The sequence below is a fragment of the Crocodylus porosus genome, unplaced genomic scaffold (assembly GCF_001723895.1).
Source record: "Crocodylus porosus isolate Cpor-Errol unplaced genomic scaffold, CroPor_comp1, whole genome shotgun sequence".
In the NCBI taxonomy this organism is placed as follows: domain Eukaryota; kingdom Metazoa; phylum Chordata; order Crocodylia; family Crocodylidae; genus Crocodylus; species Crocodylus porosus.
Window position 1 is genome coordinate 6,814 of NW_017728888.1, and position 25,006 is coordinate 31,819.

Sequence of the window (25,006 nt, forward strand, 5' to 3'; positions counted from 1 at the left end):
ATTCACAGATTGGAAGGAGAAAGCAGTCTTTCTTGCTTTTACCCCTTTCCCCCCAGGCCCTAGTCAGCTTCTGTGGCATCTTGGCAGGAGGTGGCCAGTGGTTTCCCTCAGGGTTCAGTTCTTGGCCCCATGCTGTTCAGCATCTTTATCAACAATTTAGGTGAGGATGTGGAAAGCATGCTGGTCAAGTCTGTGGAAGATACTAAGTTATGGGGAAAAGCAGTCACGCTAGGGGATAGGATGCGGATCCAAGTGGATCTGCACGAGTTGGAAAGGTAGGCGGAGCAGAGTCAGATGCAGTTCAATAAGGGTAAATGCAGAGTGCTTCATCTGGGGAGAAGTAACCAGTGACATGAATATAGGTTAGGAGGAGATGTCCTGGCCAGCTTGATGGCTGAAACGGACCTCAGGTTATCGTTGATCACAGGATGAGCATGAGCTACCAGTGCAATGCTGTAGTCAACAGAGCTAATAGCATACAGGGATGAATTAACCGATGAATTGCAAGCTGGGCTAAGGAAGTGATACTTCCTCTCTACTCGGCACTGGTGAGAGCCCAGCTGCAGTCCTGTGCCCAGTTCTGGGTGCCACATTTTAAAAAATACGTGGAGAATATTGCAAGGGTCAGAGAAGGGCCACAAGGGTGATAAAGAGCCTGGAGGGCAAACCTTCTGAGGAAAAATTAAGGGATCAGGGACTGTTCAGCCTGAGACTGGGGGGGGACTTGGTGACTGTATATAAGGGGTGAATATTGGGAGCTGGGAGAAAAACTGTTTGCTAGGGTGCCCCAGGGGAGGACAAGGAGTGATGGCCCTAAACTGTCAGAGGATGGTTTCAGGTTGGATATAAGGAAGGACTTCTTTACAATATGGGTGACCAAGATCTGGAATAGACTTCCCACAGAGGTGATGCAGTTCCTAACCTTGGAAATCTTCAAGAGGAGACTGGGTAGACACCTTGCTGGGATCATTTGATCTCAGCAGTATTCCTACCTGGAGCAGGGGGTTGGACTCGATGATCTTTTGAGGTCCCTTCCAGTCCTTTATTTCTATGAGTCTGTGATTTTCAGTTTTGAATGGAGAAAATATTCTAAGACCAGATTCGTTGGATAAATGTGATATCTTTTATTAGACCAACTAAATAGTTGGAAAAATGTTTTTTGCAAGCTTTTGGGTACAAATACCATTCTTCAGGCACAGGGAGTATCTGCTTGAAGAAGGGTGCTTAAATCTCAGAACTTGCAGAGAACAATTTTTCCAACTATTTAGTTGGTCTAATAAAAAATGCCACATTTACCCAAATAATCTTGTCTGCAAAAGTCCTTAGACCAACATGGCTACATCAAACAACTCTAAAGCATGGAAAACAGTCTCTGTGTCTGTTATTTAAACTGAGAGCTAAAAGTAATTTAAGCATGGTCTTATCTGCATACAGAAACTGGAAGCACTGACATTTAGACAGTGTAAATACCAGCGCGTGCTCCATTTTACAGACTGAAAATACAGGCAATGCTCTACATGACATTGTGACCTTTATCAAGCTGGAGTTGGCCTCAAAAGTTAATGACAGCTCCCTCCTGCTTCTAGCTAATTAAAAACAAAAGCATTACCTTGAGGAAGTCTTGTTTGATGTGGCATTTTTAGGTAAATGATTGTAATGGGTTTTAGTAGCTTTAGGTCCTGGTATACATTGTTAGAGATTTAAAGTGATTTTGGGAATGCTTGCTTGCTTTTAAAGAAAAATGGAGGAATGGTGTTTTTTATCCTTCCTCTTTTCAAATGGAGGCATCTGCTAGAAAGGTGCTTTTTCGCCTCCCCTACACCAGAAGTGAATCTCTCACTGTGGTTAATTGTACCTAAATACACAGACCACTTGAAAAGACAAGTTCAAAAGCTGCAGTGCATTTAGGAGAGTGTTATCTCGAAAGCATGAGTTTAATGTGGCCTGTATTTGCTGATTGTTCTGTATCCTGATGTAGAGTTCAGTTGAAATGCAATTGGATGGTCTGGCCCACTGATTGCTTCTGGAGTGCATCAATAAATCAGTGAAGATAGATAGGTGCTTTCACTCTTGGCCTAGAGAGATCATTTTTTCCGCTTAGAAAAGGTGTAGGAAAGCAAACTGCTATTGGTGAGGGGTCTTTAGGAACTCAGCAGCCCTTATGGCAGGGGTCCCTTTTGCTGTTGCCCAGGAATGCTGCAATTAAAGCCTCTGAAACAGTCATCTTGTACTTGCAGAGATGATAGAAGCTGAACAGCGCCAGGTGTTTGGGGTGACACCCCTAGTGCCTGTGGCTTCCTGTCAGTCTCTTCCAAAGCCTCAGCGGACCTTCCAAATATGATGTAGTGGGTGTGGGCTGTGTGTGTGAGGTTTGCTCCTGAAAATAATGAACAGTAAGAATAACACTTCTGGGAACTGGCCTGTTTGCCTGAGCAACTTCCTACTTCCCACCTGGCTTGACAGCAAGCCCTCAAATGGAAGATGCTAAAATTGCATCAAGCCCTGTTGTTCCATGCAGTTGCATGGAGAATGGGACCTCAGCCCCCTAAATCATTTCTTTTGCCATTTTTCAGCAGGCTTTGTATGTCGACTTGCTGACCCTTTTGTCTCTTTCTGTTTCTCTAGGCATCAAGCACTGGAACCAGGATGAGTGTGGAAGCAAGTGGCAAGCCCCTGAAAGTGGGCTCCAGAGTCGAAGTCATTGGAAAGGGGTACCGTGGCACAGTGGCTTATGTTGGGGCCACTTTGTTTGCTACTGGAAAGTGGGTTGGAGTCATCTTGGATGAAGCTAAGGGTAAGAATGATGGCAGCGTGCAGGGCAGGAAGTACTTCACCTGTGAGGAGAATCACGGCATCTTTGTGCGCCAGTCACAGGTATGCTGCCCGTGAGCCACGTGGTCTGGTGGGATGTTCAATTGCTAAACCATCATTTATAGCTGTACACGATGCCCTTGTTAGCAAAGAACCTAGGTTATATGTGGGCAAATAAGTTGCTCTCCTTCCACTCATAGAAGCCAGCAGGATGTTCCTAAAGAGTGTAGCCATGCCAGGTCTTCTGTCCCCCAGGCCTGTTGAGAGTAGTGCTGAAATGCTACACCCCCCTAAGTCAAGGCCCAGGTTAGGTCTGCCCTTTGAGTTGGTCTCTGCTGTGGGCATACCTTGGGGTATGGCCACTAGGTCAGGATTCAGTGTCATGCAGAGCTGGCACATTTCTCAGGAGCTGCATTGAGTTCAGTGTGGACCTGGGAATGGCCTTACAGCAAAGCCCCAGTGTGGAGCTGCATTTCTCACCATCACTTTAGTGTTACTGACCCCAGAACTGCACAAGAAGTCTGGGTGGGACTTGGCAACAACAAAGAAAGGTGATTTTAAGTCGAGTAACAGTTTACACTTCACATGTGTAGTTAGTGCCTCTAAAGCTGAGTTAATAGATTCATTCTCTGCGCAGCCGCTGTTCTGGATTCTCCAGATGGGACAGCCACTGCTAGGCCATACATTGCCGTCCTAGCTTCATGGTAAGGCATGTCCCAGGCAGAACGGCTGGGTTAGAGACAGGATCCATCTGGCTCCTTGCCTCTGAGCATTCTCCAGTGCTACATGAGCAGGAAGTAGTTCCTTTTAAATCTGTAGCCCTCTGGGGACTAAGAGGCCAAATGGTGAATGAGAACTCACTGTGGTTGTCCTACCCCTTCCTGGTTGCTCCTGGTTTGACGGTGCCAGCTGGAGTAGGTGGGAGACCAGTTTCCTGTTGCAGTAGAGCCATTAGCTGGATTCTACCAAAGGGTGCTGGGTCCAGATGCTGTCAGAATGTGACACCTAGTTTCTCAGCCTTGTCCCTTGGCCTGCTCAGCTAATTGGGAAGGAAGCTTGTGCTCCTAGGTTACACTCGGAGATTAACTACAGGACCAAGAGGATGGTTCTGCAAAACAGATGGTCGTGGATCTGGTCAGGAAATGGGCAGTGTCCCTGTCTTTCTGCATCATGCAGTAGTGCAAAGGCCTTATGTTTGCTGGTATGAGGAGTGCATGTGAGCTCAGACACCCACACCCCAGCCTGACAAGAACAGGATGGACTTGTGCTATGCTGCTCTGCTGAATAAAGGCATGAGGGCAGGATGCAGGTCAGCCTGGGCTGGTGTGGGCAGCCAGCCTTGGTATGTGCATCTTGGTGTTGGTGTGGGGGTTTCTGTATCTTCCACTGGCCTTGCTAGCTCTGTTGATGAAATGGTTCCCATGTGGAATCCCAACCTACAGCTGTTCATTTCCTAGGCCGGAATACAGAGTCCCTTAATGTCCAGGCCTGGCCTTCTCTGAGAAACTGACTGCTTTTGCTGCGGTTCGGCTAACAGTCTGCCCAGGGATGGCAGAGGCTTCTGGTAGGCCAGTCAGTACATCTCAGTGCTTATGTCTCTCTCCTTCCTTGTGGCCTATTTGTTGTGCCTTATTTGTTTGCTTTCTCCTTGCCTTCAGCTGAGGTGCCCCCCCATACTTTTTAAAATCAGTTGCTCTTCAGCAACTGTAGTGCAGCTATTTTGCCTCTGCCTCCCCATCCCCATGGATGTGAGAGGGGTGCAGGTGTGCCTACACAGTGACTCTATTACTGCGCTACTTGGCTGGACAGGAACTTGTGTCCCCCCAGATGTGAACCAGTGCTTTCATTTGTGATGCAGACTGCCCTGGTGCCAGCACAAACCTCAGAGTGATTGATTGGTTCTTGAAGAGCAAACCCAGGTTGGCCGTTGATCCAGTGGAGTGGGGCTGTCATACCTGGAGCCTTATAAGCTGCCTGCTCTCTGCACTAAATTTTCCCAGGCTCTTCTACAGTGCTTGGCTGGGATCAAGCATCCCCCTCTTTCTAAAAGGTACCATCTGTGAAGCACAGCTCCTCTGTAGTGAGGCATTCCAGTGTGAACTGGGAAGGGAGACAGCAAAGGAGAAGACCGCCTAGAACAAAGCTAGGACATGGAGATGGCACTGGGAGAGCTGGCAGCTGGGTGGTTAAGATCGTGCAGTCTGAGTGTTGGCCTTCCCCCTTCTCTGGATCTTGGCACGAGCTGGAGCTCCCGGAGTCTGGGGGCTGAACTTCTACTCCCCTGTTTTCTCCACCACATTTTTCCTGATGCTGCTAGGGAGCCCGGTGCTGTTGCCTTAGCAATGTCGTCAGCCAAGATGGGAGCTGCCTGCAGGTTAGCGCTCTTCCTTGTCCTGAAAAGAGGAGATATGGTATGTTGTGGTGCAGGGAGCGTCATCATGCTGCGTGCGTTGCTCTTCTGCTGCTTCTATGCACCAGTTAGAGAGAGAGAAAGAGAGAGAGAGTGGTCTGGACTGTTCATGGATGCAGGAGAATGGGACCCTGGGTTCCAGCTTTCAAATCTGAACCTGCCCCTAACACTTGGACACTGAGTTTTCAAGAAGTAGTTGGAAAAACACTGAAAAGATAAGAAGCAGAAAATGGTGAGCTTCCTCCAAGGGGACTCTGAGCCAGATACACTTCCCTCTTGGGCTCCAGGCTTGAGGTCGGACTTGTTTCCTCCCTGCACTTCCCATCTAGATCACCCTTGAAAAAGCCACTTGCCGTACTTCTGTGTTTTTACACAGCATGGTGCCCTGGGGTGTAAAAGATGCCTCAGGCTGTCTTGTAAAGATTTTCAGGCTGTGTTTTAGGATAACAGAAAGCCGTGCTGGAAGGGACCTCCAGAGGGCATCTAGCATGAGCTGGGATCCTCAGGTCTCGGCAGTTTTGGTCTAATCCATCTCACCTGCTCTTACAAATTTCCAGGGATGGAGATTCCACAGCCTTCCTGGGCAGTGCTGATGAAAGAGATGGACACCTGCATCCTTTTGAGCAAAACAGCTCTAAGAAAACCAGAAAAAGTGTTTCCCCAGGTCCAAATAACTTCCCTACTCTTCTGTGCCAGCCCTCAAACCAATCGGTGCAAATGGGTGCAAACAGCATTTGCACCTAGAAGACTCAGCTGTAGTCTCTTAACTGCTTCAGGGACTTTTAGCTGGAAGGACAGTTCAGAAGAAACCTCGATATCATCACCGTGTGTATCTTACCTGATCCTTCAGGAAATCTGTAGTGCATAGTAGGGCCATGGTTGTGTGCTAGCCGCTTAGAGATGGGACAAGCCTTCAGTGAGCGCAGGCTGCTCTGCTGGTTCTCGGCACCTGGACACCAAGATAAAGTCTCACATTTTATGTGTTCTGAGGGAAGTGGAGGTATAAAAATACTGCTGAGGACTGCTGCAGCAATTACTGCCCTGTGACTGGGCAGCGTGCTGCAGGTCCTGCCTGGAGAGCAGGGGCCCATGTCTGCAAATGTGTGTTCTTGGGCTCTGTGTGCAGCAAGTCAAGGGTAGCAGGTAGCGTATGTCTTGATGAGTTCTTGGCACAGAGTCAAGGGAAGAACTGGTTGAGTTGCTTAGTACCCTGGAGAGCAGCACCATGCAACCAAAGACAATGAGGGTTGGAAGGGACCTCAGGAGGCCACATCTAGTGTAACCCTCTGCTCCAAGCAGGACCAGCCCCAACTACATCCTCCCAGCCAAGGCTTTGTCTAGTTGGGTCTTAAACACCTCCCCAGGATGGAGAGTCCACCTCTCCGGGGAGCCTGTTCCAGTGCTCACTACCCTCCTCCAGAGAGTTTTTCCTTATCTCTAACCTCAACTTCCCTTGCTGCAGCTCGAGTCCATTGCTCTTTGTTCTGTCATCTGCCCCCACTGAGAACAGTCGAGCTCCATCGTCTTTGTAACCCCTCTGCAGGGAGTTGAAGGCTGCTATTCAGTTCCCCTCAGTCTTGTCTTCTCCGAACTAAATCAGCCCAGTTCCCTCATCCTCTCCTCGCCAGTCCTGTGCCCCATGCCTGCAACCATTTTCATGCTGCCCCTTTGCTGAACAGTAGCTTGCTGGAGGAGAGGGGAAAAGCTGACTGGCACAATGCAAATGAGCATGTAGCCCCTGAAAATCAGCCTTCTTGGGTTTGCCAGGAGCCCAGCCATGAAAAGGGTGCACAGAGGACTGGTGTGGTGTTCCTTTGTTTTGAATCACACCTTCCCTATTCGCTGCTGCTTGCCAGAGCCGGGAATGTCCCTGAAAGCAGGGGTGTGAGCACTGCTTGGTGTCTCCAGTGGTGTATTGGTGGCTCTGCAGCTCTTCCCACCTGAGATTGCTGTTGGCTGGGGCAGTGACTGAGCTGAGCACTGTCACCTGGAGCCTGGGGTTGATTATACTGATGACTTCCTGCTCTCCGTTCTGAGCCACAGCCTCAGAAATCCCATCGCCGTCTCTGCAGCTTCTTGTACTTCCCCAAGCTTAAAAAAAACTCAGAATAAAGCCTTGTTCTAATTTCTGCCTTTCAGCATTATCAGTTGCTCCAGGCAGTTGGGTTCCAAGTGCCTGTGTAGCTGTGGGGGTTGCTTCACCCCCGCCCCCCAGGACATAAATGCAGCAGTGGTTCTGTTATAGAATGAGAGTAAGCAATTTTGGGGGGGGGTGGAAGGAGAAGTGAAGATGAATGTATTCAGCTAGGAGGAATTCAGGAGGGTGAGCTAGATAGTAACGGTGGAGTTCAGACCCTTTAGTGGTAAGTACCCAGGGACCTTCCAGTAGACAGTACCTGGCTGCGTGATCCTGGAGTTAGGGGGACCAGTTGCAGCTCTGAGAGTATACCCAGATCCTGATGTCAGTGCTTGCAATCCTGTGCCCAGATACCTGAGGCCATCAGCTGAGCTGTACTAGATGGAAGAGCCAAAACAGCTTAATTTTTTTCAGTTTGTTATTGAGGAGTTCAGGTGTGTGATGGGCTGGGAGGTCCCCCAGTAGTAAGGCTCTGTCGTGTCCTGTGCTGCTGGGTTCTCAGTGCTGGCTGCTGAGATGGCCATGATGAATCAGCTCAAAAGCCTCCACACTGCTGACCTTTCCCCAGCAGTCATCAGCAGACAGCAGCATGTTGGAGATGTGCTGTCAGCAGGTTCCAAGGGACATCTCTCCTTCTCTCCCTGCTGGGAAACTCAGGGCTGAATGTTCCCACCTCTGCCGCAGCGTTGTCATGGTTTCAGTGGCTGTAGAGTTTCATTCAGGCTGCCTCTTCCTTCTCATTTAGAAACATGTGTCTGGTACTCAGGCACCTTCCAGAAATAGCAGTCGCCACTGGCTGCTTGGCAGATGACAGCTGAGCTGCACTTTTGTTGCAGAGCCCCCTTTCCTGCATCATGTCAGCCAAATTCAGGCCACAGAAGGAATTAAAGATGCCAATCCAAGCCCTTCTAGCCCAGATTTTCCAAGTTCACTGCATTGCCCCAAGCCAGCCCTGGAGTCTCCAGGAGCCTGGTTCTCTGTCGGAGGTGTAACTGTTTGGACACAACACCTTTGCAGATTATCCAGGAGTAGCTCATCTGGCTGAGAGGAATAAGGGAGCCTCTTTCATATTCACTTTTGATCAGATCAAACGTGCTTTAAAAAACCGCTTAGCTTCTCAAGTGGCAGGTACTGAAAATGATCCATGCCCTGGGGTCCTGTGCCTTGGGGTCACCAGCTTGGCCTGCAATACCTAACCAGCCATAAACTGCTTTGGATTTCCTGAGTGGCTGTCCTCACATCCCGTGCAGCTTTCTGTTCAGCTTAAAGCTCTTCCAGGAAGCTGGAGAGGGAGGCACGCCAAGCTACTGATGGGAGGAAATGAGCTCAAAGCTTGTGCAAAGACCTAAAGCCAGTTGGCTAAAGCCCTGAGCAGCTGTAGGGGATCACTGATAACACAATTTTGTTAAATGTTATTCAGATCCAGGTGTTTGAAGATGGAGCAGACACGACCTCCCCAGAAACACCAGAGTCGTCTTCCTTGAAAGTCCCCAAAAGAGGTACGTCACACATCAGCCCTGTGAATTCTTGTCACCCAGGCCAATGGGGAACCGTATGTCAGACCCCAGCCTCACTTGGGGGTGGGGGAGGCCCTGTGGTCCCAGAGCTCCTTGCCTAGGCAAGTTGGGGGTGATGCATACAGGCATGTGGGATTCTTGCCTATTTAATTATGCACTTCCTACTGTTGGCTGTGTCTGTTCCTATCACTCTGTGCCCATGACTGGCTGCCCACACTTCACCCTTCCCATGGGACCAGTTCTGACTTTTGTTGTGGGCAGCATTAGGCCAAAGCCTTGCAGGGGCAAGACCCCTGGAGGAAGCTGTTGAACTGCAGTGATCTGTGTCTGCTGAAGGCTGCAGACACACCCCCTCCACTCCCATACACACATCTGGCTTAGAGCAGTGGTTCTCAATCTTTTTTGTACCAGGACCCATTTGTAAACGTCAGTGGCCAGGCCCAACCCAGGAATCCTGACAGCCTGCAAGAGAAAAGCCACAAGTTTCTCACATGTTTCTCCTTTAAAGAAGAATCCATTTTTAAAGGTTGCTTGTGACCCTTTCATATATTCTTGTGACCCACAGGTTGAGAAACACTGGCTTAGAGAATACCCTCTATATGAGTGTGGTATTACCTCCCAGGCTGCTCTTGTTGCCCCTCTGGAAGACACTGGTTTCCCCAGCGCCTCCCTTTGTGTTCTGTTGATGGAAGATGACATTGGTGTTGGGTACTTCAGCAAAACTGTGACTGCCCTGAAGAGCTGGGCCTTAATGTGCAGAACTCAGAGAACAACGTGTGTGGTATTTGCTGGGCACATGCTGTTTCTGCTGAACCAACCCAGAATCATGCTTGCTTGTGACCAGTAGCACCTTGGAGGAGTTAAATCCCAACTCCAGAAGCTGCAAGCACTGCTACAGAGGCAGCGTGCCTGAAGGGCCTGGGCTGCAGTGGGCTGTTTCCTTTTGTCTACCATGTCTGTGGAGGGGAGCTTCGACTTGGTATTCGTGTCGCATGGTGCTCTGTCCTGCCCTTGTCACTCAGACTGTTCCCAGTTCTGAGAACTTGCTGTCACTGCAAAAGGCTTTGCTCTGGCATAACCCCAACACATCTCCTATTCCCAGCAGCTCTCCCTTTTAAAGCAGTCCCTTTGTCACTTAATCTCTTCTACATACTAATAAAAAACATTTTTTTTGCTTAGTCCATATAACTTGGATTTTTCCAGGCCTCTCTCTCTGCTGAGGCCCAGCTATCCATGCACAGAGCTTCTCCCTTTCCAGCTGTGTTTCTGATGCAAATGTTCTTAAGCATCTCTAAGGTTTTAGTCTCACGTTTTCCCAGCTTAGTGCAGGCCCCTGGAGCCTCCTCTGTTCCTGAGGCAAGGTGATCATACCCAAAGAATGGAGAATCTGGAAGAGAGCATCCAGCTGCTTTGCCCCGCCAGTGCTGCAGTGCTATTAGGATTTGCTGCTGTATAGAGGCTTTTGCTGGACTTCCTGTAGCGCTGCCTGGTGCTGCTGGGTTCTCAGTCCAGTGCCAACAAAATATAACAGCCGTTCAGGAGGCTCCTTCCAATGTAAATTAGCTGGTGCTGGTTGGCTTGAGTTTCCTCTGCTGCTTCCTGCCCCATTGCCTAGTTGAGAGAAAGCCCACTTCAGTTCTGCTGAGAGAAACTGGTTTTCCTTGACTACAGGAGGAGCTCAGAGAGTGTGTTTGGCCAACCACCCATGCTGCAAGAGGGTAGAATGAGCTACAGATACTGATGCAGCAAGGAAAACATAGCATGGGGGGGTAGGGTGTTATTTCTGCCAGGGTCGGAGGGAAAGAACAGGGGTATGAGTTCAAGAGTGTGTGTCCTGAGTGAGGGAAGAAAGGTGGGAAGGGTCAGGGAAACACTGAACCCATGCTGTGCTCTTTGGAGTAATGAAATACGGATGCAGGAAGCATGGCCTGGTGCCAGTGAGTTGCTATAGAAACCTCAGCGCCTGCTGCAGTCTTTGACTCAGTAGTACGTGCTGCAGAGAGTTTGGTCTCTAGCAGTTGAGCATGTTCCCCCTTCCCCCCACCTCCCCACACCAAAATGAATCCAGGTGTACAGTGCACCAGGGAGGCAGCTTGGAGTTTTGATTTATGAGCTCTCTCCATCCTTTATATGGGCAGCTGATGCTGCAATTCAAATGACAAAACCCAAATAGCAGGCTCATCACAATAGGCTGCAAGTCATGGTGTCGTCCCCATTAGATACCCAGGAGCGGCATGGAGGGTAGAATTTAGCTAAACAGATCATCCCCTGGGTTTGAGGCATGCACCCCACTTGAATTGTGGCTCTGCATTTTGATATTACCTTCCTGCAACCAGGAGCTATATGTCTCGGCCTTGAACTGCCGTTACCTTTCTTGGGATGTGGAGCAGCTGTTCAGTGGTGCACAGTAACACAACCCAGGGCTAAGGAAAAGTGTGGAAAGCTCCAGTCAAAGGGCAACTGCACAGGTCCTTTAGGTAGAAGTGAATGTGAGTTCTGGTCCTGGCACCTCCCACCTACACTTGAATGCTGGCTCTGTGAGCTGCTCTTCTGTGGTTCCTTTATAAGAGAGAGTTACAGCCTCTTGTAGCAAGCAACACCGTGCAAATCTGGTGATCTGGGTGGGATGGCAGCTTTCTGTGGTGTACTGGGCTACTGTAGGCAGTGAGATGGCCTGACCCCAGGCAGATCTGTCCCAGGGGCATTAACCTGTCCCGCCCTGTTTGGCCCACATTTTCATGGTTAATATAGTCAACGTGCACAGAGGTATTTGGTCATGAACTCTCATGCATGTGCAAACCAAGAACAGAGAGCTTCCTAGAGGGATTAACAGCTACTGGTGGTGAGTGCAAGTGACCGCTTAGTTAAGGTGGAACAGAACTTGCCTTCCCTGTTGCATCTTATTCCCACCTCTCCAGAGACATGGGGGCATTTTTTAACTAGATCTAGACATTGTTTAATTGTCAAGGTGAAGCTAAGTATCCCAGAGCCTGCACTGGAATTACAGTGGTCTTGCTGGTCATGTTATGAAGAGTCCCATGCAGTATGTGTGGCAAATGGCTCATGGTTCTTCTGTTTCTCTGCTTTATTTCCAGATTCGCTGGAAGCTGCCAAGGCCAGCAAACTGGTGAGTGCTTTGGCTGGAGACTGCAGACTGTCGATACAAACTCACTCCACTGGTGTGTGTGGTGGTATGGAGCGGGGTGGGGGTGCACAATACTCCATTGATCTCTCTCTGTTGATACCTGTTGCCTGTCCAGAGTTTAGCACAAGCTCCATCTGCAGTCTTACAGGACTTGTATGTGGCCTGGCAGCAGGGTCAGAGTTCTAGTCAAGATGTTTCAGATCAAATGTGGCAAGAGGAAAAGCAGTGATGATATTGCCAGCAGTGAGTCTGCCTTTGTGTAACCTGGATGTTATGGTTCTGCTGGGGCCAGCTTGTGGCTGTGGGAAAGTTTGTATGCAAGGGCTTTGCCCAAGGGGTAAGTTGGGTGGAAAAAGCAGAGGTAACAAGGCACGATCAGAAGCAGCTTCCTCCATGCTGATTGGAAACAGGCACCTGATTCCCCTAGCCGTGGAGGGTTGTGCTGGGTGTGAGGGAGGTTTGGACTCTGTTACAGGCCTTTAACATTTGCTTTGATCTTGCGCTGGGGGCCATCCCTGCTTCGTTATGGAACACTACTGTATCCTTCAAAAGTTAACCCATATGTTATGGAGAAAGCAGCTGCACCCCTCCTGTTATCTGCATTAGCCTTCCTGGTGAGCTCTGTGCAGATAAGCTTTATGTATACTGAACTCTATCCAGGATCTCCAATGATGTGGAGAGGACCAAAATGGACACACAACGCTGTGTGCACGTGCAGTAAGTTCTCTCTGTGCTCACAGGAAGCCAGGCAGATGCCTGTCCATGCTGGTATTGTAATAACCACCTGGGCACTTTGGACAGTCTGACCAGAAACATTGCCTGAGCTTCAAGAACAGCCATGCAATATATAGATCCTGGGAATATCTGTGATCCTCATTAGGGTGGGGTTTACAGCTCATTTTGAACGCGCTTCGGAACAAAATAGCTGGCAGTTTGAGGGGGTGGAGGTACATTATTCCATACACACAACCATTGTGGACAGGTACTTTTGCATGGGCAAAATAACTGCTAAGATGGGCTTCTCTATTGAACTGAGAACAGTGCAACAGGATCCAGGGGCTGGATATTGAAACGAAACCATTCAGCATTGAAATGGACTGTGATCTAACAATCGTCAAAGGAAATCAAACTCCGAAGCAGCTCGCTGGTAAAGTGGGCTGTTTGCTATTTGTTTTTGGGATGTGCTTAAATACCTTTCTAAAGGACCTGTTTGACCCCTGCTTTGGGGTGGAGGGTTTTGGTGATCACTTCTGGCCCTGGAATCTGAATTTTCCCATTTGTCCTTTTCCTTCTGGGCTTCAGGAGAAAACGATCTGTTGCCCTTAACGTGTACATGGCACTTGCACCTTTCCATTTGAGATGATGACTGGAGATCAGATCTCATGCTTCAGGACTCTCTCTGATCATCTACTACAGTCAGGAAGGATTTTTTTCCCCTGCTCAAATGACTGCCCAGATGGAATCTCACATTTTTCCTTCCCTGTATGAAGCATCTGCGATTGAGCACAGTTAGAAACAGGACCAGCCCTGTGCTTGGAGGGCACACAGGGGATCTCGTCTCCTAGACATCTGGCTGGTGTGTCTTGCTCATGTGCTCTGCCTCAAACTGATTACCAGGTCTGGGGCTGGAAGAACGCTTTCCCCAGACCATAGCGGGGGGATTTGCCCCCTGCAGCATGGGGCATGGTTTGTCTGCTGGGCTTGTCTCAGTCAGCTCCCTGCCAGTGTATTGGTGGCCTACTGGGTGTCTTGTGTTACCCTAGCAGAGCATTCAGCTCTTTAGTCCCCTGAGGATTTAAATGTGATTTTAAATAAAGTTTCTGAGCTTAGTATGACGTAGTTCGGTGGAACTGAATGGCCTGATTACATAGGACGTCCATCTAGATGATTCCTTCTGTCTGTGGATCTACTGCATCTTATGTCTCAGTGGTTTTTTCCACATTCCTCTGAGGACACTGAGCTAGAAGAGGCAGTGGCCTTTTGTTGTAACATACTGCAGATATGCCTTCTGCAGCGATCTGAATTTACAGCAGAGGTCTTTGTGCATCCACTTCCAGCTGTGCACTGCTGTGGGAAGGTGCTAAACTCTCTCTGGTACCTGGGGTGCCGTGTGCTAAATTCGAGGTGTCTGCAACCTTACATTGTTCCCTGTCTACATCCTCAGGTTTTGTAGAGAGTCCGAACTCTGCCAGTGAAGGCTGCCTCGATTACACAGCTTTCACCATGCATGGGCATAGCTGTCCATGTGGTAACATGGAAACAAGCATGTGGATAATAAAGGCTTTGTGCAGGATTTCAACACAAGTGACACCTGACCCTGTGGTATGTGCAGTTTGGAGCTTGGTGACCAGGACCCCACAAAAACCCAACGTACGGAGAACAGGGCTGACTGTGGGAATGCCTTGTTATGTGCTGACTGCTCAGACCTTCCCTCCTCCTCCACGTGCCAAGTCTGCAAGCAGATACTTGATCATCCGGCTGTGAGCCAGACTGACATCCAAACCAAGCTAGGGAAAGAGGCCAGCATCTGAACAGTGATTGCTTGGGAGACTGCTGCATTGAGTGCAAGGAGCATGTGCTCTAGTGAGGAGGGCCAGATAGTCCCTGATGTCTGACTGGCATTCCCCAGAACCTCCACTTGCTTATTTCAGTGGTGCCGCAGTTAGCTGCTGATGGTACCGAGATGTCTTGTTCTCAGCAACAAGAGCACAGTGTTGGAACTGTCCCAAACCAGAACTGGATCAGCCTGGAAACGTGTCCAAACACACGAGTCTTGCTTTGACTAACCCCATTCCTCAGCCTGTTCCAGAGGAACCAGTATTTGCTTTTTTATGATGCTTGTTCTTGGAAGGAGCCTGGGCACAGGTGCTGCATGAGCTTAAAAAATGCTGGGGAAATCAGGACTACCTGCCCCTATGCATGACACCTACCTTTCACTGGGCCAAGCCAGGTGAGATATCATGCTCTCTGACTCTGATAGCAGATGTTAAGCCATCCAGAGTGGTGGTTGGAGGTGCCACCATCTCTGCTCATGGCCTGCAGGAAACTGGAGATTATTTATCGGAGAAAAAGCCCATATTTAACTGGATTCAAGTTCTCATTGAAGCCTTCCCTGCATGCCACCCAGAGTGTTGTGACCCTGGGTTAACACCCATCCCAGAGCATGCTTTCTGTAGGGCTGTATGGAAGTGTCTGGATCCAGGAGATGACCAGTTGCACCTTCGATGCTAAAGGCTGTCCTTAGAAAATATTTTGCATGAGTCGAATCAAACTGCTACGGAGCGGTGATCATTCCTGTCTTCAAATCCTAGAATGATCATTGTGGCCTCTCAGCAGCTGCAAGCACAGATCCCTTAGAAATGGGGTTACTTGTTGTTTAGATGTGGATATATTATTATGTTGTGGGCAATGTGCAGGCCTCTGGTTGGGTGAGCTGATCACGCAGGATAAATGCTACTTCCCTGCTGTTGGTTTCTGTCAGTCTGGAACTCTTGCTTTTCCTGCTCATAAGGGCATGGCATCACAAGTGCATGCAGGACTGAGACAAAGTGCTGAGGATGCCCATATTTGTCTGTTTGCTTGCCTTTTTTGTCATCTCTCTTTTCCCCTTCTGGACCCACTTCCTTCCTTCTGAGGCAGGGTCCCCTGCTCTTTTTAAGAAAACTTCCAGCAACGAGCAGGCATCTCGTGAGAGGCAAAACACAGCTCATAGTTTTATCTGGTCATTTTTATACTGAGCCTAGTAACTTGCTAAGGATCACTTGCTTGGTGCTTCTGGGTAGAAGATGTTCAGTGTCCTCTGAGCAGGGCCTGGAAGAGTGAGGAGGAAGGCACAGGCCTGGACGGCTGCCAGTTGCCCAGGAGAAGGAGAGTACCTTGCAGACAGTAGTAGGTGTTCATCACAAGGCCAAGAATGATAGTGAGGGACTGCACAGTAGTAAGGCTGGGGGGACCCCAAGGATCACAGGCATGAGGCTCAATAAGCCCTTGTAGCATAGGTGTGAAAATGCTCCTGTACCCCCAGTTCCCTCACCCTTGAAGAGAACCTTTTCCACCTGCATCACTGCTCCCTGTGCCAGGCACTGAAGAGTCGCACCCTGGGACTCGAGGCTGAGACTTCCTCTGGCTTTGCGGAAGCAAGTCTGCCTCTTTGCGTGGGCTTCCCCATCCATGCACTGGGAGTGGTTTGATTGATGGGCAGCTCATAGCTGCCGTTGCCCTGGTCGCTGCATGTCAGATTTTCAGAGCACCCTGATGCTTCCACCTTGTCTCAGGAAAAAACTAGCTGCATCTGGAATAACTGCATGCACTGGCTGGTATCGCCCTGGAGCAGCCTCCCACTTTTTCCCAGGGCAGAGTCTGGCTTCTGCTGTTGGACTTGGGCCTCCCTCATCTCTGATGCTCAAAGCTGCGGATTTCTGTACTCTTGCCACTAGATGTCAGCAGTGTCCAGGGAAAGGGCCGTGGTACTAGGAGGAGCGCGTCATCCTGGCCCAAAATCCCAGCAGCGAAGCATGACCCTGGATGGGAAAAGCAGCTACCCCTAAGGTCTTTTTGAGAGTCAGCTCCTTGCTGCCCTTTGAGGAGCTGCCCCTTGCTATCTGCACCTCTCTTTAATGATACCTTCAAACAAGAGAGTTCCCTGCCAGACATCTGGGGTGCCCAATATTAAAAGGGCACTGAGGCAACTCAACAAAACTGTGGACATTACAAACAGAGCTCACAACTGGGTGTTCCACAACTACAGTGCCCTGCTAGGGCAGCTTTCATCCAACGTGTCTGCTCCGTGTACTAGTCTCATCGACCATCCTCATGAGTTAGGTACAGGCTGATGCTTTGCAGTAATGAGAACGAGGAATCAGGGAAGTGTGCAAGGGACACTGCCCCAAAGGGCAAGCAGCATATTAATGACAGAGCTGCAAATGAACCCCCAGCGCCCATCTCTGGTGTATTCTTACTGCTTGGTAACAGCTTTGCTACAGCATTGTGCTAACTCACGAGAAGCAGCATGTGAAACTCGGCAGGCTTCGTGGCTGAAGACAGAGAAACATAATAAGTGGAGCAGTGGGGTACCTGAGCATGATGGTGCCCTCTTCCCTGACAGAAAGAGGTGGTGTGGCTCTCATGCCTGCCTGGGAGGGCGAGTTTCCTGCTAGTTTATTTCCGCCTCAGCTGATCCCTGCAGAAATAGGTTTTGTGCACTTGGGCGCTGCGTGTCATCTGAGCCAGGGATAAAGTCTGCTAATCTGTGACTGCATCACCGTAAGTCTGCCACTTTGAGAGGGGATTTTCACTGGTTTAAGAGTGACTTAGGCAAGTAATAATAACGTATGCAATTTGCTATGGGCTCCAAATGGAGGATATGAAGATGTTGACTTGTCATCAAGTTGCAGACGCGTGCACTGGGATAGAGGGTGAATCGCCATGCTCGTTTCCTGAGAGGCAGTCCCTTTAGGCGTGCGTGATGGTGCTCTTTGTCGGGGGGTAATAGCCAGGCATCTGTATTAGCATAGATTAGCGTCCAGCCAAATACATAAAAATTGTAGCCAGAGCTGGATTTCTTGCACCTCGGTCTGGCTGTGTCCAGAGTGGAAATTTCAGGAGTGCTGTTGGCTTTGACGGGGATAAATGACTTGCAGTAGTACATCCACAATGACATGGAGAGAACGAGTCCAGTGCCATCTTACTAGGATGTAATTCTCCTTATGGTAAATAACCTCCACGCAGCTGAGGCAAAGCAGTTGTGAGCTGCATGTTCAAACTTTCACCTCCGTGGAACTAGGATTTGCAGTTTCCAGATTAAACGTTCATTCCTCTCACCCCTCCTGGTCACCTTGGGCCAGACCATCCATTTCATTTTACCCGTGGCTACTTTTGCCCTAGGGACCTAGATGGCTAGTTCTTTCTATGCTGAGCCAACAAGCACAAGTGCAGGCGGTGGCTGGCAACCCCTCCCCTGAACAGTGACTGGGCAGGACTTGCTGAGATGGGGGCACTTGGGCTGGGACCAGCATATACTCAGAGAGGAGGCCGGGGACATCACACCTCTGAGAGACCCCAGGCTCCTAGGAGCTGATGAATTAGACAGCTGTTCCCTTCCCATAGCCAGAACTGGGTTGTAAGAGCTCCTGAAGGTAAGGGTGCCCCCGGCTGGGTCCCAGCACACCGCAGCAGAGCATGCTTCACTACCAGATTTGTTAGGGGTTGCCTTCGTGTGCATTCCCTGCTATCGTACGTGTTGTGCTGTAGTGCAGTGATACCTCAAAGGAGCGAGAACAGCCAGGTAAAGCAGTCTAACTCCTAAAATCAGTAACATGGCAACTTACAGATGATTCACTTAATGTCATCATTGTCCATGCCGCGTGAACTCTAACCTCTCACCTTTGTCCCTTCCTCATGCAGCGTGGAGTGAAACCTAAAAAGGTGGTGCTTTTTTTTTTTTTTTTGGCAATTAATCTGCACGTTGCAGAATCTCCTGGCCGCATGACCTGCCCTCAAATGCATCCTGGCTCATTGTCACTCATTGCTGCAGTGCTCTCCATCATACCGTCGCATGTTTACCTATTGCATGTGTTCCCCTTCTCCAGCTCCCAGGCTGGCCCAGCTGACCTAAAGGACTGCCTAAGGGCATGACATTGCTCTAGGGGAAGGGGCTCCATTTCCAGCTGCTGTACCACCCAGGGGCCTGTGGGTTTATGAAGCTAGTGCGCTCTTTTTCTAAAGATTTCTGAGAACTGTTTCTTTTTTCCTGGTTGCATCTCAGTACAGCTGTCCCCCGTAGCCTAGGTGGGAGTCACTATGTTATCTGTAAGAGGTGCCCATTGTGTCTGTTTCTGGTCTGTATTACATGATTGACTATACAGCAATAAGCTTCAGAATCCAAAGACCCAACACAAGCATTGCCACCTCCATACAAAAACTTTGGCTGGTACTTTAGCTTTGGTTTCATGTTCACCTTCCTTCTCTTTCCATCCAGCTATTACCGCAGGTACACATTCTCTTAAGTCTATTTTTAAAGTGCCAGGAAAGACTTGATGTTTCATGCAATGGGGAAGGCATGGTCCCTGTCACCTCGACTTTACTGTCTTGAGGGGAAAATGCAGGGAGACCAAAATGGCTTGAAATAGCCAGGGGATGGTGCTAGAGGGCATCGCATAGTTTCTAATGCTGTGGAACAGCTTAGATGTGGGTTAATACTGGAAGATGGACTATAGCCTTAATTCTGTGTACTAAGTAACCAGACAGTAGGAAGAAAACAGGCAGGCTACTCATCTTGGAGATGAGTTTGGGTTTTGTGTGAACAATACTTGCTCAGTGACAATTTCCCCAGTCTCTCTTGTCTGAAACATTGACTTTTCTCTTCAAAGAACCATTTCCCTTGCACCCATGCCCTACCTTTTTTTTCTGGGTGGAATCTGGTGGGGAAAGGGAGAAAAATAGTCTTTTTGATACAATTAACAACTAACTATGTATCTGTAGACTTCTGATTGGCCTATCACCCAAGGAGACTGAAACTATGCAAGTTTCAGCAGAGCATGCATGTTTTGACAGTCTGACTTGGGGGTATTATGGCTTTACTAAGGAAATGCTGCAGTTAAATGGAGACCATGGATGGGCACGTGGACATGTTAAAAGAAAATGGAAATGAGGCAGTACCTGCTTGTTCCCATAAGCACCGGCATTGGGGCTGCCAGTTAGTGCTGGCTGCTGCAGACCTTTCACTTGAGGCCTTGAGACGTGGTTCTGTGCAAAGAGGTGTAGAACCACGTCTGTCCTCCAGCAGGAAGCGCGCAGGCAGGGAGCAGGCGGGCGCAAGGGAAGTGCGTTCTACCTGGAGGTTCATGCAGGGGGGGAGACTCTAGCCGCTGCTCTCAGGAGGGTGGGGAAAGAGCCCAGGGACATCCACCCCCTCGTCCCGACCTCAGTGACCTCTCCAGTCGGAAATCTGCATGAAACTGAGGCTTACTGTGCTGCATGTGCCCTGCCCCTTACTTGGCTGCCCTGCTAGCTCTTATCCCTGCTGTGTGCATGCGACTCTTACTCACCCTCTCGTTTCCCTGGCTCGTATGCTCTCTGTGACAAAGGCCTCCTGGCTCCATGCGTGTTAGTTTCTGATCGCTGTGAATATCTCCATTGAGCTGGGCTGGTGGCAGGTTGTGGTGTGCACAGACCGTCCGCTCAGAGTGTTCTTTGTATAATCACTTTCAAAACGGGGGCCTCTCTAAGGCCAGAGATGCTGTGTCCCAGGTGGGATTCCTACCTGTCATTGCGATACCAAGCCTGGCATGGAAACGAGGATCAGACAGGTATGTCCTAGAGCTCTTCTTCCAAGTGCCTGGCCTGTGACAGTCCATTGGCAATATCCTAGCTCCACTTGCACCTACCAGCACTATTTTTCAGAGCTGAAACCTTTCCCTGTTACCTTGGTGACCGTTCTTGTGGCTGGAAATCCTGGTCCTATGTGGCAAAATACTAAGTGTTCAAATAAAACTAAACACCGTTGGAAGGTAAATCCTCGTTAGCGAGATTAGGTGGCTCTCTGCAGTGCCTGTCTATATATAGACTGTAATCGGCCTAAGCTGTTTCCTACTGCTCTTTTTGGTGGCAGATGGTCACCATCATCTGAGATTGAGTTACTGCCCCCTACCCTCCGCCCCTTTTCTTTGTCTATCAACCCTCTTTCATGCTCTGCCTGCCATCTGGTTCCCTGTCCTTCAGGGAGGAGGATGGACTAGGTAGTCACCTGCTTCCTATTTCTGCCTCTGGACCTCTGTAGTTGGTCATCATGTTGACACCCCCTGCCTCCAGCGGATGCAGTGTGGGCCCCTCCTCAAGCACCTCCCGTCCTTTCTGTTTTCTGGAGAGGTCACAGGACATCCCAAGGAATTTTTCTGACTCTGGTCCAAGGTCCTTTATGGCCTGGAGGCTGGGAGGAAAGGAAAGCCAGAAAGTTCTCAGCAATGGCCATTGAGCTGTGCCATGAAACAAAGGCTTGTGGAGAGAAGCTGGTCATATCCTTCCCCAGTTCTATTGGTTGTGATTATCAATACAAATTTATCCCACCCAAGATGCCATTGGCAGAGCATGGGCATCTGCAAGGGGGTTGGGGGCAGTGCACCCCACTTGCTGCATGTGCCCGGCTAAAGAGCTCTGTTGAGCGCTCTTCTGGTCAACCAGCTCAGGACCAGGCTTCTGGCAGGACCCGAGTGCTGAAGCCACTCCTTGTCCATGGTGGGCCTGCCTGGTGAGAGGAGAGGCTGGGCCCGGACACAAGGCAGACACACTTTTTCGGATTATGAAGGTGGTCTGCTGCTTGTTAGCATATGTCAGCAGATCCACTACTGCTTCCTGTCTCCTTGGGTCTGCAGTAAGGGAAGCGAGGCCTTAGTAACAGACCCTTTGGGCAGGGGAGAGGTCACTAGCCTTTACTTCTGCGCAGTGTGGGGTAGGAGCAGATCAATAAAACAGTTGCAGTGGGTTCAGTGGGACTGCAGTAAATCCTTCTCCTTTTGGTTTAATGGTTTACCTGGCCCTGCCCTGAATTGCTGTGTAAGGGCATGTGGTCGCTGTTTCCCTCAGGTTTTGGAGTAAAGCTGTAATTCAGAGTCCCTGCATTACAGCAGCTCTGCCTAGCCTGCCACTTCCTGTGCAGCTGGAAGAGCTGGTCCCTGGTCCTGTGCTGTGCCAGCCCTCCACGGAACAGCTGCAGAGACTGGCGCCTGGTGGGCTTATGGAGCTCGGCATCACCTGGCGTCATTATACAGCCTGAGAAGGGGCATGGATTTCACTGTCCTGCGTCTGTGGTCAGGGTGCCAGTCACCCATGGGCAGGGTTTTCTGAGCAGTCTTCATGACTGCATGGTACAGTGGGGCAGGAGCTGCACCATGCCCCACTGAATTACTGGTGTTCAGAGCAGGGAGCTGGCTAACAGGAGCCAGCCAGACGCCTCCATTGTGGTGGCCCCATTGTGCTGTGTGTTCTCAGACGTGAAGCCCTGGGTCTGGGATGGGTGGATCAGGATAAAGGAGGCCCAGTTTTGGCCAAAGGCTTAGCAGATGTGCTGCACCTGGAGATATGCATTGCCCTTGAAGGGGAGCAGGTTCTGCACTGTGCAGTTGGATGACTGCCAGTCCCCCTGCTAGAGTACTGCTGATTGTTCCTGGGCTGCTGTAGCCAGAAGAGTAGGTTGAAATTGAAACCAGGAGTGCTTGTCCCAATGGGTGCTGGAAGTATGAGGCCAGTTTTGGGAGGAGGGTTGGGATTCACCTAGTGCTTCATCCACTTGAAACATAAGCCAAGCGAGGAGAGTGACAACTTTTTATAAGGCATGAAACCAGCATGTTCTCACTCTGCCCCAGCCTGTCTGCCACGTAGCACCGTGGCTTGTAGCCCATCCACATTCTGATCTCTGGCTAAATTTGTCGTTCTCTGTCATCTGGCAGGCAGTTACCAGCCTGGCAGTCAGGGCTCTGGGACCTCTTTGTTCAGGGTTTTCTGTTGAACCCAAGCCTGGAAGGTTTCTGACCAGCGAGGCTGCCTTGTCTCGGGCGTGCAGCTGCTCCTGTGTCGCCTCTCCCACACTGCATCTCTTGTTTCATTACTGACTGGTGTCCACTCTTAAGCTGCCCTTGGGCTTTGTGCACTAGACTGATATCTCCAGAGCAGATGGGCTCTTCCAGTGCAGGGTGGGGGGCAGGTTGTATGTCTGCTGAAGGATGGTTTTATCGCTTGAAGGAGACTGCACAAGCCCTCTCCTAAAGGGTAGGATAAGCCAGATTTCTCAGTAGATTTCCACTCCATATCTGGGCTGTCTGTTCTCCGAGCCTACTTGCCAGAGGAGGGCAGAGCCAGTCCCAGGCACTTGGGAACTTCTCTGAGTCCTGCCTGGCACCATGCACCAGTCAGCTGAGATGCACTGGCCAGCAAGCTGTCCTGTCTTTTGAGGACCTTCCGTGAGTTATGGCTGCGACTGGAGGACAGCAGCTCTTCAGCCTTTGTCTGGATGCAGGCGGCTGTGCCTGCCGAGCTCTGCAAGAGCAGGAGTAGCAACGCAAGCCAGCAGACCCTGTACTCATTGTATATGTGGGTGCGGGTGACAACAGAGGCAGTCCAGCGTGTTTCTGGCAGCACCATGTATTGGGTACCTGGAGTGAAGGTTTGCCTGTCTTGTGAGCCCTTCCTGGCTTCGTTTGGCTGTGAAATCTTACTTGTTTGCAAGCCTGTGTATCTTGCACCTCATGTGCTTTTTGAGGACCATGAACCATTTCTTAAACAATTCCTGATTTATTTTTTTCCTTTTAAAACTGGTGTTTTCTCTTCTCCTGCTACCTGCCTTTAATCTTGTCAGTGCTGATGCATGTGATGGTGGAAGATCAGTCTCCCAGGGACAAGTGCCCAGCTTTGGACTTGCCTATATATCCGCACTGTGAGTTTCTATCATTTGCACCTGGGATGAGGAAAAGCTCTGGGTTGTCGGTCCAGCAGCTGGCTCACCCGCTCACCCACTCCCAGCATTTTTCCGACTCTTATGCGATTTTTTTTTTTTTTGGTATTTAGTTAAAAGTTTTGTGGGACACAGCTTGTGCAGAGATGTCCATGAAGGGGCTTGCAGCAGAGAGGTCAAGGTCTAAGGGAACCTGAGAGTAGATCTTCTACAGAGGTGTTGGGAGGCATGTGGGTGAGATGACAAGGCAGAGAGAGCAGGGTCATCCTTCGGTCCCAGCATGCTGGTTGGAAGGGAGATATCTCCATTGATCATCTTTTGCAGTGTGTTCAGGAAGACTGTGCACTCAGGGCTATCTCACTGGAATGTGCACTGATAACGTGCATTTAGACTCCTCCACTCCTCCTATACTGAACTATCAATGGCTCACTTCCCATATCTACCCCTTAAGAAATTGTCTGCTGTTCTTGCCAGCAGTTCCTCTGTACTGACCAGAGTCCAGAAGCCCTGATGGCTTCCTGGGTTTTAACATCCTGCCCATTAAACCTGAAAATAAATAGATTCCTTTGCTGAGAGCTCTGCGCAGTTGGTGTCCAATTACAAGGAACTTTCACACAACCGTCAGAGGAGACTCCTGTATAGAAGGGATGTTTGTAAAGATGGTATCACCTTACTCAACAGCTCTTCTCTGCATATCCAGTGTCAGGTCTGCTGACTGTGGGGCCAGAGATGAGCCCTGGTTCTTGCCCTGGCTAGCCCTGCAGAGTCTACAAAGCTAAAGAGGGTGGAGCTGAATTCCTTTTTTGCTTGCACATCATTGACAGGACTTGTTCATGGGCTCCCGTGACTGGGCCAGTCAGCTGCCCTGATGCCAACCAGACTAGGGGGCTGATGGTTTGTGATCAGAAGCAGCAGAGCATATGGTCAAACCAGAACCTGGAACAGCCAGAGTGCTGGTGTGAGAATTGCTGGGAAGAGCAAATCGAAGCAACCAGCGAGACAGCCCCAAATCCCTGCGTAGGGCTCTCCAGTGGCAGATGCTTTGTAACAGCGATGTGCAGAGCTGAGGCAGACTTGCCGGATGAAGTATCAATGACCCAGAGTACAAGTGGAGACAAAGCATGATGTGTACAACCAGAGAGGGACAGAGGAGCCTTGAGACACTCTCCTATGACCCCAACACAGGAGGGAGTGCAAGAGTGAGGCTTTGTGTGCCACAAACAATCAGCCAGAAGGCACAAAGCAATGAAGAAAAACGCTGTCTCTGGAGGAAGCCAGCATCGTGCTGGGGGAGGCAATGGCAAAGGGGTACAGGGAAAGAAACCAAGTGGGAAAGCTCTATTCTGGGGGTTGTCTTGGCCCCGACATACCGAGAGACCCATCTTCCTGGCCAGGTCAGCAGTAGTTGTCTAGCTTGTCCTGCCCTCAGCCTCCTTCCATTGACTTGTGTTACAACAGGAAGGAACCTGGTTTACCATTGACCTTAGCCTGTCATTGTAGTGGGGCAGTTAGGACAAGGGTGTTTTATAGAATCACAGGTAAT

The 25,006-nt window shown here is 49.9% G+C and overlaps 1 protein-coding gene across 9 annotated transcripts in view; it reads left to right on the forward strand.

Annotated features, from left to right (window-relative positions):
- The first annotated feature begins 2,601 nt into the window (after positions 1–2,601).
- Positions 2,602–25,006, forward strand: part of DCTN1 (dynactin subunit 1) — a 77,813-nt gene continuing 55,408 nt past the window's right edge. For 5 of the 9 annotated variants that reach the window (XM_019554476.1, XM_019554493.1, XM_019554485.1 and 2 more), the window contains exons 1-4: positions 2,602–2,874; positions 8,779–8,857; positions 11,971–12,002; positions 18,423–18,443. In XM_019554476.1, coding sequence (XP_019410021.1) covers positions 2,647–2,874; positions 8,779–8,857; positions 11,971–12,002; positions 18,423–18,443 — 360 coding nt within the window. In that variant the 5' untranslated portion in view covers positions 2,602–2,646. The remainder of the gene's footprint in view (positions 2,875–8,778; positions 8,858–11,970; positions 12,003–18,422; positions 18,444–25,006) is intronic. The other 4 variants (XM_019554517.1, XM_019554525.1, XM_019554533.1 and 1 more) reach the window with 1 other exon arrangement.